General features: G+C 41.2%; 1 protein-coding gene across 12 annotated transcripts in view; it reads left to right on the forward strand.

Annotated features, from left to right (window-relative positions):
• THRB (thyroid hormone receptor beta) overlaps nucleotides 1–19,215 on the forward strand; it is a 371,451-nt gene that overhangs the window by 260,481 nt on the left and 91,755 nt on the right. For all 12 annotated transcript variants that reach the window (XM_038570696.1, XM_038570703.1, XM_038570693.1 and 9 more), the window contains one exon: nucleotides 9,448–9,511. In XM_038570696.1, coding sequence (XP_038426624.1) covers nucleotides 9,490–9,511 — 22 coding nt within the window. In that variant the 5' untranslated portion in view covers nucleotides 9,448–9,489. The remainder of the gene's footprint in view (nucleotides 1–9,447; nucleotides 9,512–19,215) is intronic.

The following is a 19,215-nucleotide window of genomic DNA, read 5'->3' on the forward strand; positions in this document are numbered from 1 at the left end:
AGCTTTAATTTAAATATCAGGGAATAAAAAATATAAGAAAATTGTAACTGCATGAATCTTTCAGGGGCTTTTCTTTCTTACCTCTCACCTAGATCTGCCCATCTCAGCTCCCTGCCTCAGTGCTTCACTAGGCTTCCTATAGTTATTTTGAAATAACAACCTAAATTCTCATTCGGTGCCCCAGCTCTTCCTTTATGACTTAAATGTAGTGGATTAATTCTTACAAATTTGAACTAATGATTGCTCTGGTGCATTTCTGAAAATCACCTTTAAAACAGCTTGTTGAAAGGCAAAATCTAGCTGTGGATTTAAGGTCAGCCAAAGACCTTCATCAAGCAAGAAACCAAGGAAGGGGAGAATGGAGACAGTATAAAGTTTATGAAGTATTTCTTTTTAAGATTTTTATTTATTCATGAGAGACACACAGAGAGAGAGAGACAGAGAGACAGAGACAGGCAGAGGGAGAAGCAGGCTTCCTGCAGGGTGCCTGATGCAGGACTCGATCCTAGGCTCCTGGGATCACGACCAAAGGTGAAGCTCAACCACTGAGCCACCCAGGTTCCCCTTTGAAGTATTTCTATAGGAACTTTGTAACATAGTCCTCCTCCGCCTCCCACAATTTTAGCATTTAAGAAGTGGTTAACAATTATAACGATGTTTGGGCAGCCTGGTGGCTCAGCAGTTTAGTGCCGCCTTCAGCCCAGGGTGTGATCCTGGAGACCCAGGATTGGGTCCCATGTCAGGCTCCCTGCATGGAGCCTGCTTCTCCCTCTGCCTGTGTCTCTGCCTCTCTCTCTGTGTCTCTCATGAATAAATAAATAAAATCTTTTAAAAAAAAAACGATTATAATGACGTTTGTAAGGAGAATTCTGTTTTCATCTTCAAGGAATTTTAGAGACAAATCAGTCTTCATAACACCTCTTTAGGGAAGAGGACTCTTTTTACCTGAGGGTTAAAAATCTACAAGGAGCTCACTGCAGATTCCAGAGGCACGAGCTGGGTCTGGGCAAAGCCATCCCTCTGGGATGTGGATGCTCCCTCTGTCAAAAGCTGTTGGAGAGGGTGGCAGTGGAGAAGTAGGTTCTTGTTTGTTGGTGTTGTCTTATTCATCATCAAACACTTTTAAGAAATCAATAATAAATCGTTTGCTTCAGTCCTAATGTTTTATTTTCACATTCTCATTTGTTGTTTTTCATGCATGTGTCTTAGTGAGTCACCTAACCACAATTATATATTCAAGCATCTGGTGGTTCTGCATGGTACCTTCATTCCTCAGGAGCTATTTAAGTCCCCTGGCATGATGAATTCGTTTTGAGTTCCTTCAAAACACACACACACACACCCACACACACAGGCACACACACACGTTCTTGATTTTCATTGCTACAGGGAAGCTACCCTACTCTCCACCAGGTGTCAGTAGAAGCAGTTTTAACCACTCTGGCCAACAGGGCCTCTGTTGGAGTCATTTCTCCTGCTGTGTCAGACACTTCCTCAAACCACCCACTTGCTTCCTCTTAAAAGACTAGCTTCCACTCTGAAAAGTGTTCAGAGCGGATGGTCCACCTGCAGAGAAAGGTAGCTCAGAAGAAAGTGCGTTGTAAACACAGCTGGCAGTCAAGTTGATTCTCATAAAACTTTTACTGGCTGGTTACTTCTTTTCTAGCACTACATTATGTGGCCACAGATAGTACCAAGTTCCACTCAGGGTGATTATAAAATGAACGTAGTGGATGCTTTTAGATTCACAGGGAGCTTTTTGTTTGTTTTAAGCTCAGTCTGAGCCCAAGAACCCCACTCCTACCACTGTCTACCTCTAGTCCTCAAAGAAGAAACAGGATTTTACTCAGGCTGTGGCCCCAGAACCTAGCACACAAGGATGGAAGAATAACAGCATGGGTCACCGTCCACTTTGATGTTAGTGACCTTGTCCCTACCCTGAGACCGTTGAACATCCCCAGTGTCATTCTGTTGGTAAGTGGCAGGATCCACACTCTTTCTATGCCACAGTGACTTTTGCCTGGGAGAGAGAAGGAAAAGGAGAATGGAAGAAGGAGAGAAGGGGACAAGGATTTGGCTTGGACAGAGGTTAAAATGAAAAGCAGAAATGAGCCTCACAACGAGATTGTTGAATATGAATTAAAAGGGGTGGGTCGGGTAGAAGTAAAGTCTAATCACTTTACCAAGAACAAAAAAATCAGCCACAGCAAATTAGGCTCAATTTCAATCACAGATCCTGGTTGTCTTGTCTCATTCCCCGAAGGCAAAACACAACAACTGCTGAAAATCTCAAATGAAAATTATAGCTCTGCCATTCAATAGTCATTTGCTGCTGTCTCCTATGCTGGGCCCTAGTTGCTTGCCCACCATATCCAGCAGAGGAATTCTGTCCCTGCCCTCCGCCCCTAGAGGTGATCCATTCAGACGAACATCTGGGCCACAGCACAAGTACCAGCTACTTCTGTTTTTCCACATCTTTAACACGGCCTTATGTTCCTTTTTAACCAGCCCCATTCCCAGTCTAACTGTGCTGGCTTTTTAAATTGTTTCCTCTTATTGATTTTTTTTTTTTACACAACACTGCCAAATAGGGTTAGTTTTACCAAGTGGAAAAGGTGGATCACAGTGTGGTATGATTTGAATATACTTTGCCTCTGTTCTCTTTTATTTGAGTTCTTATTACTATCATCATAAATTTAACCATTATATATTCACTTCATTGAATCCTAGATTTCTTATGAAAATGCAAAGACTTCAGCAAAGGATAACTGGGACAGCATTTAGGAAGTTATAGAAATGGGAACAAATTCATCTGGGCACCCAACCTTCTTTGTTCTATAACAAATTTAAATGACTGTGAAAGATAAGCTAGAAAGGGAAAAAAAATTTCAAAAGGTAAAATTAAGTCTGGAAAAAGGAGAATGGCAGGTGGGAGAGAGGAGAAATATCACTTCCACTTTATCTTGGTGATAATGGGGTTTAGGAAGGTGGACTTCTGTGTTGTTATGAGTCTTCAAACCACCTCAGGATAGCTCAAAGTAGAGGCCAGATAATAGCTCCAATTTCTCACACCTTAGGGATGTTTGGGCCTGGCCAGAAGATTAGTAGATCATAATGATAGTGACTACAATAATGATGAACTCTTCCAATACCTTATGTTGATATCCTACTTTTAAATCTATAAAGCAATTTCAAATCCCTTTGGCCCTTATCATAACCCTGAAGGGGTAAGAAGTAAAGAGGCCATCTGAGATGGTTGAGCTACTGAGTTGAGACTCTAAACCATCTGGAATGATACCTGGTCCAGGAATCTTTCCTCTATACCTGGGCTTGAACTTGTTCTTAAAAATGTTTCCCAAATGGCAGAGTAAAGTTTTGATGGAAACGGGCCCTTCCCTCTAAGGGGCAGGGGATACAAAGGGAGACTCCAGAAGGGAGAGGATATTCAAAGTGGAGGCACCTGATGGAGATCCATAACCTCATTGCCTTCCTTGAGAGGTGCAGCCCACTCTGAAGGGATGGCCATTTGTCTTCACCCAGCAGTGTTTCCAGATGCCACAGAGTAATGGTAAGGCCAGAAGGGGGCCAGAGTGGGCCAAGCTGCTCTGGCCCCATCCCATAAACCCCAGCAGTACCCAATGCCCCACCATACCAAATAAACTTAGTAAAAACAGTTGCTTGCTATGTAGACACAACTTCAAGACACATTCTCATGGACTGCCCTCCACTCATATTGCCTGTGACCTCTAAAATCCAGGAAGAATAGATTATCCATGTTTGTTCAATGTCAGGTGAGAGAGTGGGTGTGTCCTCCTTTGAGAGCCTTCCTGGTGTTAGTGGTCTCAACTTAGAGTCTGTGGTAAACTAACATTTGGGCATCTGACCTTTTACGCTGAATCAAGAGATTTGTCCATGAAAGCTACCCCTACCCCACCCTAGGGCACTTATGGCTTCCTTGGACAGCCAATGAAGCACCTGTTCAAGTGTTAACAGAGAAGCCCTATATATCTTCCTGTTCTGATGCATCAAGCCACATAATACTCCGAGACCCTTACTCCCAAGAGAGCCAAGGAAGATGGCCTTGAAAAGGCCACCAACACTCTCCTCAGAAAAGGTTGATGTAAAGACGTGAGGAGGATGTGATGTTTCATGTTAATTATGTACAGACTGTATAAGCAATGACTCACTGGACCCATATGGAAAGATTTTTCAAGGGGTGATTTTTACAGTTGTCCCTTCAATGTTGTCATTTCTAGAGGGAAAAGGGAAACACAAGGGGATGAATGGGTGTGCAGTCTGGGCAACTGCACTGGGGTTTACAAGATGGAGTTAAACGGTATTAACTCTGGCCCTAGTCTAGCTTTGTGACCTAGAACACTAAGACAGTAAAATAACAATGATCCCACACAAAGAGGTGCCACCCAAGGGGTTAACCTCCTGAGGAGTCCTCCACATTGCAGCAGAGTTCTCTTTCTCAAAGTGGGTCATTCTCTAAGGAGCTTCCTGAGCTCCCTATTTCCCATATGATGAAGACTGAATTCCATGGCAAACCTGTCAAGACCTGTCATTATCTGGCCCCTAACTACATTTACAGCTTCATTATTGGCCATGTTCTCTTCCCTCCCCACCCCAAATCATGTATCCTCTGCCAAGTTGCTCTACCTTTTGTTCTTTTGTTGTTCTTGAGCCATTCTTTATTCTCCACCTGGAAAATATCCTGTCTCATTTTTTTTTTCCTGTCTCATTTTTCAAAGCCAAGCTCAAATGTCCCTGTGGGTCTTCCTTATAGAGATAGAATTCATCACATTCTCTTTAGTGCCTCCAAACATACCTTTTATCATCTGGTCAACTCTTGTGCTGCTAATGTACAGACTGGTTCTTCACCTAAGCCCCCCAGGGGCAGGTAACATGAATAATTCATCTCAGATGATCCAGAGCTTACGACGGTGTCTGGTGGCATAAATGGAGTGGTCCTAGACCAAGTCCTTGGGTTGGAGGATTTGTCTTTAGCCTCTAGCCGTTTCTCTGAAACTCATCTTTCTTCCACCCAAAAAGGAATCTACTACTGCTTGTAGGTCCTGTTCGCTGTTCCCCTGACCAAAAATAGCTCACACTTTTTTGTGTTGCAGGATTTCTCTGCCTCTAGTACCCGTGATTCTTAGTCACACTGCATTGAAGAATAAAGAGGTAGACCACACAAAGAGTGGTGGGCAGCAAAGCAAAGTTTATTGAGCAAGACTATAAAGCTTTCAGAGAGGGATAGGGGCCCAAGAGGGCTGGCCTTGGAGTTTTTTAGATGAAGGGTTTTTATGAGCATCTTTGCTGAATATCTTAAGCAATCAGGAATGTGGCAAGTCATGCCAATCAGAGCTTTGGTTATGTATTTGTCTCCCTATTAGACTAATGTCCACGTGCTAATGGTCTTTTTTTGCTGACATCTAGGGGTTTTTGTCTTAACTGCCCCTTGCCCATGATAGTGACAAATGTTTTGTGTTAAGTGTCTTATTTTAGGACATTTTGCAGAAGTCATTTCTGCAAAAGCTGCAAAGCAGAACGCTAGTGCATTCCTGTCTAAGCTGTAAAACAGGATGTTCGTGCTGCTTTATTTTAGCTGTCCTGACTCCGTATTTTCTTGTTGGACCCTGGTGCTGACTACCGAACTGGCCAACTAACTACTAACAGCACATCTCTTTTTCATTCTATTCAATAGATTGCATTTATATCAATTTATGTCTTTTCCATGAGCTTTTGCATTTTAACAATCATCAAAGCCTGCAGCCAAAGCTTAATGTGCATCCACACATGAGTTTGGTGGAGGAGGACCCGCAAATCTCCTGAAAATATATGCCAAATCATGTACTCATCTTTCAAGGGAAGGGTCCTATAACTTCCATTATATTCTTTGAGTAGACCAGATCTTGCCACAACCCAAAACAGTTGAGATCCACCAAGCTAAAGCAATGAAGCTTTAAAGAAGAATTTTAGGGAGAAGCATAGAGCAGGCCTTTGCACATCCCTAGAACCGTATCATACACCTGGCATCTGCTTTGTTGCAGAATGAAGACTCTGGTCTTCTCAAGAGAGGCTTAATCTGTCCTGAGAACAAGAGCAGCTTGAGGTTGGGAGATGGTGCGCCTTTGTGCATTTTTTCCTGCCTATAGGTGTGCATCTTCTTCCACCTAAGGTCAAGCAGAGAAAGTCCTCTGTCTCCTTGGCGGGCCCCAGCAGCATCTCTCCAGCCAGACCACTGACATACTGAATTAACGCTTCCCACATGACAGATCCTCACATATTTGAAGACCGTATGACTGTTCACTTTTTTAGACTCCCTTCCACACTTCTTGTAAGACATGGTTTCCATCAGCCTGGACATTCTACATGAGGCTTTCTCTTCAAATATAGCAGCCCAGATGTGGCCTGGCTGTTGTCCTATAGGCTACTTTTTTTTCCATCCATGCAGCCCAAGCTGGCCTCTGAGCTCCCAGAAGGTTGTAGGGAGCCCAGTGTCTTCCAGAGTCCCTAGACCTACATCCTACGTGTTTGTAATATAATAATTCTATTTGCTTCCCAGTTTCAGAGAACTCAAGGACAACTTCCCTGCCATTTTTTTTAATATATATGTGTTTTAGATGTTTTGGAGATGAATGCCCACTTTTGCATTCTTCCAAGGGGAACAAGTTTCACCTACAGGACATGGCATCAGACAGAGAGTGATTAAGTGAGCAGAAGAAGGAGAGCCCCGAGAAACTGTCCCACCACCTCTTGGCACACTGCACATGCGGCTTGTGTATTTAGCTGCTCCTGGCCAGGGAACTCCGCCTTCCCAGCCAGCTTGTAAAATGGATTATAAATTCCTGGAGGGCCAAGAGCCTCTAGTCTTAACCTATTTGTATCCCCAGTGTTTATCCCAGTATTAAATGCTCACATTGCATTCATAACAGTGTCTTATTTCTGTTTCCTTAATGTCACTTGCGTCCCTCACCATCTGCTGCCACCACGCTAGTTCTAGGCACTTTCATCCCTCCTCTAGACCTGCCGTAGCCCTCTGACTGGTTTGCTTTGACTAAGTAGCTCTGCAGCTTTAAAAACTCAATTAGGTACTCAAACTCCTCCACTTAAAACTGCAGTATTTAAAAGAATTACCCAGAGGGATGTCTAGGTGGCTCAATGGTTGAGCATCTACCTTTGGCTCAGGTCATGATCCCGGGGTCCTGGGATAGAGTCCTCCAACAAGCTCCCCACAGGGAGCCTGCTTTTCCCTTTGCTTATGTCTCTGTCTCTCTCTCTGTGCCTCTCACAAAAATAAATAAAATCTTTAAAAATAATAATAAAAGTAAATAAAAGAATTACCCAGAATCATCCCTGTGCCCCAAGTGCAAGAATGAGAAGAAAGCATTAAATCATGACCCATGGAAAGGCCTAGAGAGGACAAGCACCTTCGGGTCCAGAGTTACCTCCACTAGGTAGCCTTTCTGGATAGCCCCTGGTAGGAGTGACCTCTGCCCCCTTTGAATCCCAGGCTGCTCTGAAGAGACACTGAAGGGGAAAGCTGCATACATTTCTGCATTTTTTAAACATGATTCTCTCCCTGTTGGGTTAGAAGCCTCCAGTGGATAGGCCCAGGTGTTATCTTTGGGCAAAGCCTGGGGGACAGCCGAAGCATAGTAGGACATCGATCAGGACCTCTGGACTGACCAACCAAATAAATGAATGACATACAAAAGGAATGTTCTCCATCCCATAGAGCTTGCCCAGGAGACTAAACTGAGTGCCATTCTCCCCCTCAGTTGGTCCTGAGATGCTGACATTATGAGAGGAGCTTCACCTAGAGCAACTGGGACACGGACCAATGCTGGGTCTCCCAGTAGGCTCTTTCCTGCTCATGAGCAGTGGGACTTGCTGAATGAATGATGTGGAATGCTGTATAGACCGTGTCTCGGCCCTTCCAGGACAGAGAGCTGCTTGTCAACTTCTTAGCCACTCCTTTGCCAACACATTGCCATCTGACCCTTCCTCCTCACTGACCTACTCAGTGAAAGCCTTCCCTGAATTTGTTTCCTTTCCTGACGAAAGAAAGGAAAGAAGAAAGAAGAGAAGAAGAAAGAAAGAAAGAAAGAAAGAAAGAAAGAGAGAGAGAAGAAAGAAAGAAAGAAAGAAAGAAAGAAAGAAAGAAAGAAAGAAAGAAAGGAAGGAAGGAAGGAAGGAAGGAAGGAAGGAAGGAAGGAAGGAAGGAAGGAAGGAAGGAAGGAAGGAAGGAAGGACTCTTTATTTTCAAGCTTTCTTTATTTTTAAGCTCTTTGGACTTTGTTTTCTCCTTTGGCCCCATGACCACCTGGTGAGCCCCAGGCTCTGGGGGACCTTCTCTGTGTCCACTCCTCAGAACAAAGTCCCTCACTGACCCCACGCTGTGTCATAGAATGGCCAGGAAAAGAGGGCCCAGACACCTGCCTAGAGGGTTCTTAGACTTCCCTGCAATTACATTACAAAACTCTAGAGGTCATTGAAGGAAAACAGCACTAAATACTACCAAATACCATATACTATAATAATAGCAATACTATTATACTATTAATGCTCTGGTAATGGTAATCGTATAGTAGTAGTAATGGTAATACTAAAAGAAAACATTACTACATAGGAAAATTAGTATTAAACTTTGTGATGACAATATTTTTAAAGCCTTACTAAGATTTTTTTCCTCTTGTTCCCGAGTACTTTCTACTTTACACACAATTCAGAAGCCTATTCAATTGAAATTTTGAAAACAAAGATTATTTTACTTGATGGTATAGCAGAACATAACTGGGATTTTATAGTTTCACCTTTGAGATCATGAAAAGGAGACAAAACTGTTTTGACACACTTGTATTAATATTGTATTTTAATATTAGTGTTATCAGTAGAGACTCTTGGTTGCAAGTGGCAGATACCTGACTTAAACCAGCTTATGTAAACATGGGGACTGTTTTGCTCAGGAAGGATTGAGGAAGCAAACCCTCAGAGAGACAGGAGGGACACAGCTTGCCCTCAGGAAGAGCTGGAAGCTGGGATTGGAGCCAGTGCGTGAGTCTGAGATTGACATCCCTCACTTGGAGAAGCAAGGATATAGACTGAAGATGCTATACCCTAGCCACTCTCAGGAAAAGCAGCAAGTCAGTGTACTGGTAGCATTCTTGAAACTTGAGATGGAAAAAGAGACATGTGATCTTTAATAAAATATTATGTTGAAGACTTATTTATAGAAGGAAACCTGAGATTAAAAATTAAAACATCTTGTCAATTTACACGTATCACAGAGCCCACCGATGCTTCAATTTCCCTAGTTGTGAGTTGAGAGTAATGAATTGCCTCAAACTAATTAATGTATGTGATATTATTTGAAACAAAAACATTATGGAAAATACAGGTTATAACCTGTGGGTTTTTTTCTTGTCTTTTTCTTTGTAGGAGGTGTCAGTGAAAAAAAAGGTCCAGAATGATTACTAACCTATGACTCCCAACAGTATGACAGGTATCTATGTTTTTTTTATTTTCTTTGCATGTCTCCATTTGTGTTCCACCTAAAGAGAAATATAGAGTTTCTAAAAGATCAACCTAAGAGTCTTAGCAACAATTATTTCCAGTATTACTAAATGCAGATACATCCTATGAATACATCCCAACAAATGAGCTTTCATCTTCTTCAGAAATGAGATGCATCATCACCTGAAACCTATGGTGAAGAAATGATAATTCACAGCAAAAGGCTACTTTTTAGCTATCCTGAGATAACCCTTGCACACTAGCTACATTGACTCTTTACATTCACTTAGATCAATATAATAAATGGCTGTATACACTTAATGACTAGGGTCCAGGCATCTTCTCCCAAACGGGCTGTTTATTCCATTTAGCAGTAGAGTCAGAATGGAATATGATTAGATTGCAGCAGGTAAATGAGGTAGCGACTGTTAGCAAGGGACAAAGGAGACAGAATGACCCCCAAGGAACATAAAGTTGCAATAGCATGAATTCTTTGTGCAACACAGAGAGCAGGGGTTCCAAACTCAAAGGTCCCAGGGACCAGGCCAATAACACTAATGCCAGAAACAGATCCGGTGTAAGGGAAAACCACAAATAAAACTGAAGTACTCTTCAGAGAGAAACTTTCCTCCAATCTAGGTGATCACTGACAAGTAGGGATGAAGCCCAGGATGCGCAGATATTTCAAATTTTCAAAAGAAGTTGGAAATCCAGCTTTTAAATGAAATAGTCCCACTCACAAATATTAACGATTAACTTATAAAAAAGTCAAAGACTCAGGGGCCCATTAAAATATGTCTGCTGACTGGAAGAAACCCATGTCCTATCAGTTTTCTCAGTTTACAACCTCTGCTACCTACCTTCCAGCCTAGCACCAAGCCCCTACCAATTCTTGCAGTTCCTATGGCAGCAGGGCAGATACCCACAGATCTCTGCATGTCATGGGCACAGCGTGACCTTTGATAACCCATTCATGTCACCTCCTTACCCAGTGACAGACTAAACACTCAGGACAATTTCTCCAAGAATCCATTACCCAGGAGACCTGAGAAATTGAAGTGACCTCGAGTTGCCATTCAGCCTTCTGCAAGTTTGGAAGCCTCCCAATGACTATACACTGCCTCTCTCAGCATCATTGCTCTGCCCTTCTACCCACCTATACTGGAGCTCTTGGTACAGCAAAAAAGATGGGTTACCCAGATGGCTCCGTCAGTTGGGTGTCTGCCTTCAGCTTGAGTTGTGATCCCAGGGTCCTGGGATCCAGTCTTGTGTTGGACTCCCTGCTCGGCAGGAAGTCTGCTTCTCCCTCTCCCTCTACTCCTCCCTGCCCCACTCACTTATACTCTCTCTCTCTTTTTCTCTCAAATAAATAAATAAAATAAAATCTTATAAAAAAAAAAAAGATGGAGTGGCTGAACAAACCAGAGTAATTCATACCAGTAGGTGAGGGCCTCAGAACCACATCTCACTCCTTCCCCCTATTTTTACTCAGTAACAGACATCAAAACATACTCACCTCCTTCTATTCCACTGACGACCCAGCCAAAAATCCTCTCCCACTTAAATTTCACCTATTCTATGTCATAAACCTGGTCATTCAGTAGAAAATTAGTATAGATAAACCTTAGCTAGCTCCTTCATTTTTACTGATGAGTGGGGATCTCAGCCAGAAGGAATGAAACATAAGTCTTGGCAGGTACAGCCCCATGTGAGCACAGATACCCAACAGCAGGTATCCATACTGCAAAACCTAGGGAAAGTGCCCCTCTGATATAGGATAGTGTGGGATCAAGTGCAACACAAGGGTGGTTCGATACTCCACAATAATCTGCCCACTAGAAAAAGCCTCCAAAGATACAGTCTCAGAGAACATATCCATCTGAGACATAACGAAATTGCAAAGCTTGGTATAGAAGTGGGTAATACAATAGTTTTTACTTGCCATGGGGTTGGTTCCAGATAAAGGTCAAGAAGTGAGCATCCATTCCAGGTTCCTATAGAACAGAGGTCAGCAATTCTTTTTAAAGAGCCAATATAGTAAATATCTCGGGCATTGCTGACTACTCAGTTCTGCCATTGTAGCGCAAAAATCCATGGACTGTATAGACAAATGGGTTGTTTATGTGTCAACAAAACTTTATTTACAAAACAGGCAGCAGGCCAGCTTTGGCCCAAGGACCGTAGTTCACAGACCTCTGCTTCTAGAGTCCAAAGTAGTCCAGACCATCTTATTGTTGAGCATAACCCCCAAGGCAAAGTCCACTCATCTCCAAGACTCAGCTAGGAATCTCGGCTTACCCCAAGACAGTTCTAAACTGAGCCAGCTTTTCAGCTGATTTTGTAGAAGCCAAGATGCCTTCTTTGCATACTGAGCTGGAAGCCCAGGTGCCTTCCAATGGAGGAGGGATTTTTTCCTTCCCAGCATTTGCTTCATAGTGTGGAAACTAACAGTAGTTCTATTTGCAAAAGAAAATCTATTCCATACACACATATGCTCAGTGCATGTTAATGGACTCAGCTGAGAAAATTATTACTTTAGACTCCCTTGTTTGTGGACGAAATAAAACAGTATCCTTTTCTCTCTCTCTTTTGCTATGATCTCAGGCTTTGTGTTTATTTTAAGAAACCTAAAGAGCTTCTTTATATGGAAGACCATAGCAAAGTTGTAAGCCATTGGAACTAAGTGCTTGCTTTAGGAGTATAAGTTAAAGGGCAAATGTGCATATTTTCTTCTGTGAAAAACATAATAGGTAATATTACTGTTATGCAATACAGCTATCAATTAACCTTTATGAAAATAAAGCCATTCTTTAAATGAACAAGAATAAGAACATTGAATCTGTTTTCCTAAAAGCAAGCAGACCAGCATTTTCAGATAAAAGAACCACGTTGTTGGTATGTAGTCTCTCTCAGCCAGAATGCTTAATAAATTTGTATGTTTAGCATTAACACAAATGGAAATTTGGTTATTTTCTGGGGTTATTTATCCATCAGCTACAATGGAGTCGGGTCTTGCCAAAATGTTCTCATTGCTTTACCTAGTTTGAAATTAGGATTGCATGAAATCACTCATTGAAAAACACTGATTCTTAATGGAGAAAGTAAGAAAGTGCCTTATTATGGTATTTTATTAATCTGGAATTAAGCACTGCTTCCTAAGTAATCTGAGGGGAATTCTGCTAACATTTATGGCATCATAATGAGCTCTACTTTGCATAAAACCATGATTCACCATATAGGGGAGTTTGTTCCAAGATATGAATACCTAAAAATTCAAATACCAAAGTTAGAGGCTTTTGGCCTTGGTGCAAAAGAAAACTAAGAACCCTGACTTCTCCACATGTGCCTGAAGAAGCCGAAACAAGGACCTGTTGTTTGCATTGAACCAGGCTTTATGAAATTAGGATATGACATAAAATTAGCACAGAATTTAATGTTTCCATCCAGTCAGGCCCCCTGTCATTTAAAGTCCCAGTATCATGAATCCTTCTGTGTGAATAAAATATTCCCCATTCAGTTGTTTAAACTCTATCTCTTCTTCGTGGCCTGCTTGTCCATTTAACTTCCCTGTTGTGATGTTTGCCCTTTTTCTTTTTCTTTCTCTAGCTATTACTATGGAGTGTATCCTAGGCACTAAGGGAAGGTTGTTAGCAAGGATATGACTGTTTTCATTGTTTGACCCAACATTTCCATCATATGATCTCCAGATTGCTTGTTTGGGGCTGGGCTCATGTGTCAAGCAAAGGAAAGAATTACACACTTTTTTTTTAATTGCATTTTTTAAAAAAAATTCACATTTCTCATGACCTCTGAGATGGAATTTTTTTTACATGTTTATTGACCACTTATATTTCTTCATCTATAACTCACTTGTTTGTATTTATTGTCTACATGCTTGTTATGGATTTTATATTTTTCTCATGATGTATAGAAGCAATTTACTATATTTTAGAATAATAACTGAGCCTATCACCTAATCTGTCAAGATCTGGAATTCCTTATTAAATGAGAAAGGGAGACCAGTTCTTCTCTTGTTCTCCTACTTTTACAATACTTCCCATTTGAACATGTATAAATCACATTTTCTTAAAGTAGAGCATGGGGGCATTGATGGTTGCATGTAAAGAAAAAAAGTAACCTGGAGTAATGTTTTCTGTGTTTTAAGACTATCCTAATGAACAAGTTTTTCAGAGTCAAACAAAACATCTAAGTTGGGAAAACAATATTTTATTGTAAGCCCGCGTCACTTTTCAGAGGCGGCTCTCCAAGTTTTCCTTAGGCTTTCCACATGCTCCTTATAACCATTTCATTCCTTCAGAAAGAGAATCACAGTTGTGTTTATGTCCTGTGATCTAAGTAGATCATCTTTTCATGGAATCAGGAGGCTACTGTCAGCAAAATAAGACACTATTCAAAGATAACTAATGCAAACAGTATACATATTGTTACTGTTTCCTGCTGTCAATAACTACTCTTCTGAAATAGGATTTTGGTCATGGCTATTTGGTAATCCATCATTTACTGGTAAACTCTCTGATTGTTGGACTTCTAATATAATGTTACTTGAGTACTGGTTTGTACATAAATTTGCACCTCTGATTGCTTCCTCAGGATAAAACTCTACTAAGTAAAAAATGCTAAATTAAAGGAACTAAACATCTTTAAAAACCTCTTCTGTTGCCAGATTGTAACCAGATTATTAGACCAGCTGAGACACCCACCAGTAGTACAGCATCCATGTAATCATAAATCTTCCAAATTTGGAGCTTTTTGGTAGTTAATTTTTGAAGTCATTTATTAGACAAAATTTTATCACAGCTCTTCAAAACTTTATGTTTTTCTTACTGATAATGAATTTGACTACACACACACACACACACACACACACACACATACTGGCCACTAAAAAGTTTTTTGTAACTTCCCTGTTCATTTAACTTTTCCATTGTGCCATTATCTTTTTCTTATGATTTATACATATATATTTTTTAAGAAAATAATTCATTGTCATTAATATTATAATTATTTTCCAATTGTAGTATTTTTTTCATTTTTGGTAATACTTGACCTTTAAATTTTTTTTCTTAATTTTTCTTGAAAAATAATGAAATAATAATAAATTTTTGAAATAATCCCATACTAACAGAAAAGTTTATAAGATTAGTTCAAAGAATCCCCAGCTACCCTCTACCCAGAGTCCTCAAATGTTAATATTTTATCACGTTTGCTTAATTCTTTTCCTTCTATCTCACCTGTATGATTTTTTATTTTGAACCATTTACAAATAAGTTGTAAACATGATAGCATGGCATTTTTCAACATATCCAAGTTTTTCGTTTTTATACAGTAAGCTCTATTGGAGTGTCACCCTATGATTTATGTCTTTGTTGTCAAGCTTAGAAATGTCTTCTAGTGAGTACTGATGGGCAGAGCTCAACAGGATCTGTGTTATGAGTCAGCATTTCTATTCCAACATACAGTTCTTTTTAATGAGACACAGGGATGACTGGTTAAAGCTGAAGATTTTCTCAATAAATACCTTCTCATATTTGTCTTTTATGCACCAACCATCCACCCAGAGTATGCTAGCCCTAGCCTTTGAGGGCAGGGAGGGAAAGCCTGGCAGTGCTGGAGGTCTTTCTGTCCCCTCTCCCAAAGTCAGGACCTCCAAACCCCACGTCTTTGTACTGGTTACCCATGCAAAGAACACAACCACAGAAGCCAGACATGGCACTCTGCTTCCTTTCCCACGTTGCTACAGGAGCTGGGAGACTTTATATTGATTTGTACACTCCTGGTATAGTTCTTCTGAAGAGCATCTAGAGACTTATTTCACTTTCTTCCAAGTTCCTGTTTCCCTGGTTGTGGCCAAAAATAAAACATGGCCTTGGATTCCATAGAGCCTGCTATGCACATTACAAATGTTGCCACAAATAGTTTTGGAGAAGGAAAAATACCAACTCACCCAAATAGCTAGCTCCACTGTTGGTGGAGCCAATTACAAAAAGGAACTTTGATTTAATGTCTTGGGCATTTACCCACATGAAGCACTGGCGACCATTTTGCTCCTACTTCAGCACAGTATCACTGCTACAAGAAACAAAAATCGCCCTGAAAGCAGGCTAGAAAGGAAACATCAGTCTTCCCCAAAATGCCTTAAGGGCAGAAGGGAGGTTACTATACCCGTAACACACAGAAAATCCTTAAGTTCCTCCCTAGATGTCTCTCCCATAGATCCCTCCTCACGGTTACTGCTGAAACCTCTTGTCCTCTTCTCTCTCTCTCTCTCTCTCTCCCCTAAGGCTAAAAATCCTGGTGTGGTGGCTCTGCACACGCTGCTTCCCCTCCCCATGCCTGTCAGGATTCCCTTCCCTCTTCTCCTCCCATCTACCCACCCTGTTAACTCTACCTCCTCTTTTCCTTTGAAGCTTGTGGGCTTCCTCTCTCTCCTCCGCCATTTGCATCCCACTGAGCAAAATAAATACATCTTCCTTCCTAAGGAACTCACCTTAGAAAGCAAGGGAAGGAAAAACCATAAATGCGTATAATTTTACATCCCCTCACCCCCATCACGCACAAATTGGTAGAAGAAAATCACTGCATGGTATTCAGTCAGGGGAGGAGCCCAGAACCACAGTTCAAGATTTTTTCCCAGTTTTCCCCATAAGAAGGGAGAAAACAAGAAAGCCGAGAGAGAGAGAGAGAGAGAGAGAGAGAGAGAGAGAATGAATTTCTGCACAAACAACACATCACCCTTTTCTTTGACACAAAAGCAAATACTTCTCTTTTCTCAGAAAACAAAAGGAATGGTGATCCTTTGCACAGCACAAATTGATAAAGGATGCCAGACTTTGCCATATAGTCTACCTAAAGAAAAACTGGCCCTCTTGTACTCTGATGGTCTCTGTACTCCCATCACTCACTTCTTTTTAATTTCCTGAACTTTTCCTAGGACAAACTTTCTACTGAAAAGTATGGAACTTTCTGAAAGAAGATTTTTTAAATCTCACCAAATCCAGCCAGATTTGTGAAAATCCTCCCTCAAAGCTCTAGGGCCTCCAATAGAGCTGCTTCTAGAACAACTTCACTTTCCAAATTTGAGCTGCAACCAGATGATCAAGATGTTGAAATGTCAAAAGGACAAGGCTTTATAGAGAATGAAAGATGGAAGCACAAGAGCAAAGAAAAAAATTATTTCCTTAACAACTCCTGTATTTCAAGAAGCCACACATTACAGTTTTTGGCTTTTCCTAGGGACCTACCCTTCCTCCACCCCCACTGTCCCTGCCTCCCACCCCAGCCCCATTCTCAGCACCTTCATCAACCACCCCTCCATCATGCCTTCATTATTGATAAACTCATCTCTACCTCCTTCAAGCCTACTATAACTAAGAATTGCCTAGCATATCTCTATTTGGCTCTTGCTAATGGCCACAAATAAACAAATGTAACCTAACAGGGTTCTGTTTGGTGGTAGTATCTTCCTCTCTATTCCCCCAGATGCCTGAATTTCCATAGCAGTGGCACATAGGCAGGTGGAAGATCCTTCAAAAGGATTGAAAATAATTTCTCCCAAGAAAAGTTTAGTCCCTAATTAATATGTGATGTTATTTTGTTTGCAATGAGTTGAGAGTTCTCTTTCTATGCCATCACCACCTGCCCCACCACCAGCTGACAAGCCCCTGGCTAGGGAACTAGTGCAGAAGTCCAGCTCCCCAAGCCTAGAGAGTGCAGATGATTCCTGTTGGGGTGCTGTTGCTGAGCTAGGGGGCACCCCCCCCCCACCAATCCTCACATTGTACACAGCAGCAGGCAAAGGCCAGTGTGGTGAGATAACATGCCTAAGGTGACCAGAGCAGACTGTTGAGACTGTGGACTCAAAATTTGGGAAACTGTGGGCTACATGACTTTAAATAGTGATAGGTCTCATTTCTTTGTTAGTCTTCATCATGCTCACCTCCAGAGGAGATAAATTGAGCAGTCTTTGCTCAACTTATTAAGGCAGAAACCCCCTCTTTGGTAGAGGACCTAGCCTTGTCCTGCTCAAACTTGCCTGTATATTGGCATCATCCTGGGAGCTTTTTAAAATCCTGATGCCTATGCTACCCCAGACCACTTAAATCAGAATATGTGGGTGCAGATGCAAGACTCAGTGGCCTTATAAAACTATTTAGATGATTCCATAGTATAGCCCATTCTGAAAGCCATGATGTGGACACAGAGATTCTCAGACCAGGCTGCCCATTGCAGTCACCTAGGGAGCAATCAAAAGGTATCAGTGTCTGTGCCCCACTCAGAGAGATTCCAGCTGGGTTGGTCTAGGGTGGAGCCTCTCACAAGTGGAGTGTTGTTGGTTTTGTTTTGTTTTGTTTTAACTCTGCAAGTGATTCTAATGTGCATCCAGTGTTGAGGAAAGTACAGTTGTCTTCAAACATGGTGGTGAGGTTATCAGTATCACTGAAAATTTTGTGGTTTTACTTAAAGATTTTATGTATTTGACAGAGATCCTGGAGTGCCAGGATCGAGTCCCACGTCGGGCCCCCTGCGTGGAGCCTGCTTCTCCCTCTGCCTGTGTCTCTGCCTCTCTCTCTCTCTCTCTCTCTCTCTCTCTGTGTGTGTGTGTGTGTGTGCGTGCACCTTATCATGGATAAATAAATAACATCTCAAAAAAAAAAAAAAAAAAGCCCATTACGATGGCAACCTGTCCAGGTCAAATGATCACAGAGTCCTTCAGGAATGCACTCCTAGGACAGCATTTTTCATCAAAGAAATGGAATTTTATTGGACGTTTGTCTTTAGTAGGTTGCTTTCAAGTTATAAGGTGCCTTTGGTTATGGGAGGAGTTTTTTTGTTTTGTTGTTTGTTTTTTGCTGTTCCTGAAAGGGCTGTTGTTGTTATTTAAATAAATTAAATGACTTCCATTTGGGCCCTCAAAAGAATGTAGCTGTCTGGTGAGTAGGGTCCACAGGTTATGGTTCTCAGTCTGGACTGCTTATTTGGGGACCTTTAAAAAAATCCCGATGCTGAAAATACTGAACTTTTCACAAAAGATTATGGTGAGGATATAAGATTTATATAAATCATTTAACACATGCTGTGGCACATTGAAACACAACACAGATGTTCTGAGGGAGCACCAGGTATGTCATAGGAATTGGTAACGTTAACTTAATTGTGAAAAATGTCACATACATTTAACTGAACTACCATGGGGCAAAAAAACAGATGTAAATGAATGTCTGTAGTTTTTTTTTAATTCGTTTTGCTGGTAAGCTTACATCTTTATTGCTTTGTTTAGCTCATTCCTGTAATTCATGTTTTCTCTTTAGTGTCTCCTTCAAATTCAGCATCCTACTTAGGATTTCCTGAAAGAATTTTCTATATGACTTAAGGCCTTTCTTTTTCTAAAACATGAGAGACAAGAAATGCCTTTGTTAGTCCTATTATTTTATGGAAAGATTTTTTTTTAATGAAGCAGTAATCTCAACATAACATTTGAAGCAAACAATTCACGCAAAAGGTACTTGGTAATTTTTAATACAGTCTCTTCATTTCTGCAATCCTTGATAATATAAACATTTTAAAATATTTGTTGATACTATTTTTACTTCATTTTTTTAATAGACATAAGTTCCTATGCCAGCCAAGGCTGAGGGGCCATACTAACACACTATCTCCCTGGATGCTTATTCC

The sequence above is a fragment of the Canis lupus genome, chromosome 23, assembly GCF_011100685.1.
Source record: "Canis lupus familiaris isolate Mischka breed German Shepherd chromosome 23, alternate assembly UU_Cfam_GSD_1.0, whole genome shotgun sequence".
In the NCBI taxonomy this organism is placed as follows: domain Eukaryota; kingdom Metazoa; phylum Chordata; class Mammalia; order Carnivora; family Canidae; genus Canis; species Canis lupus.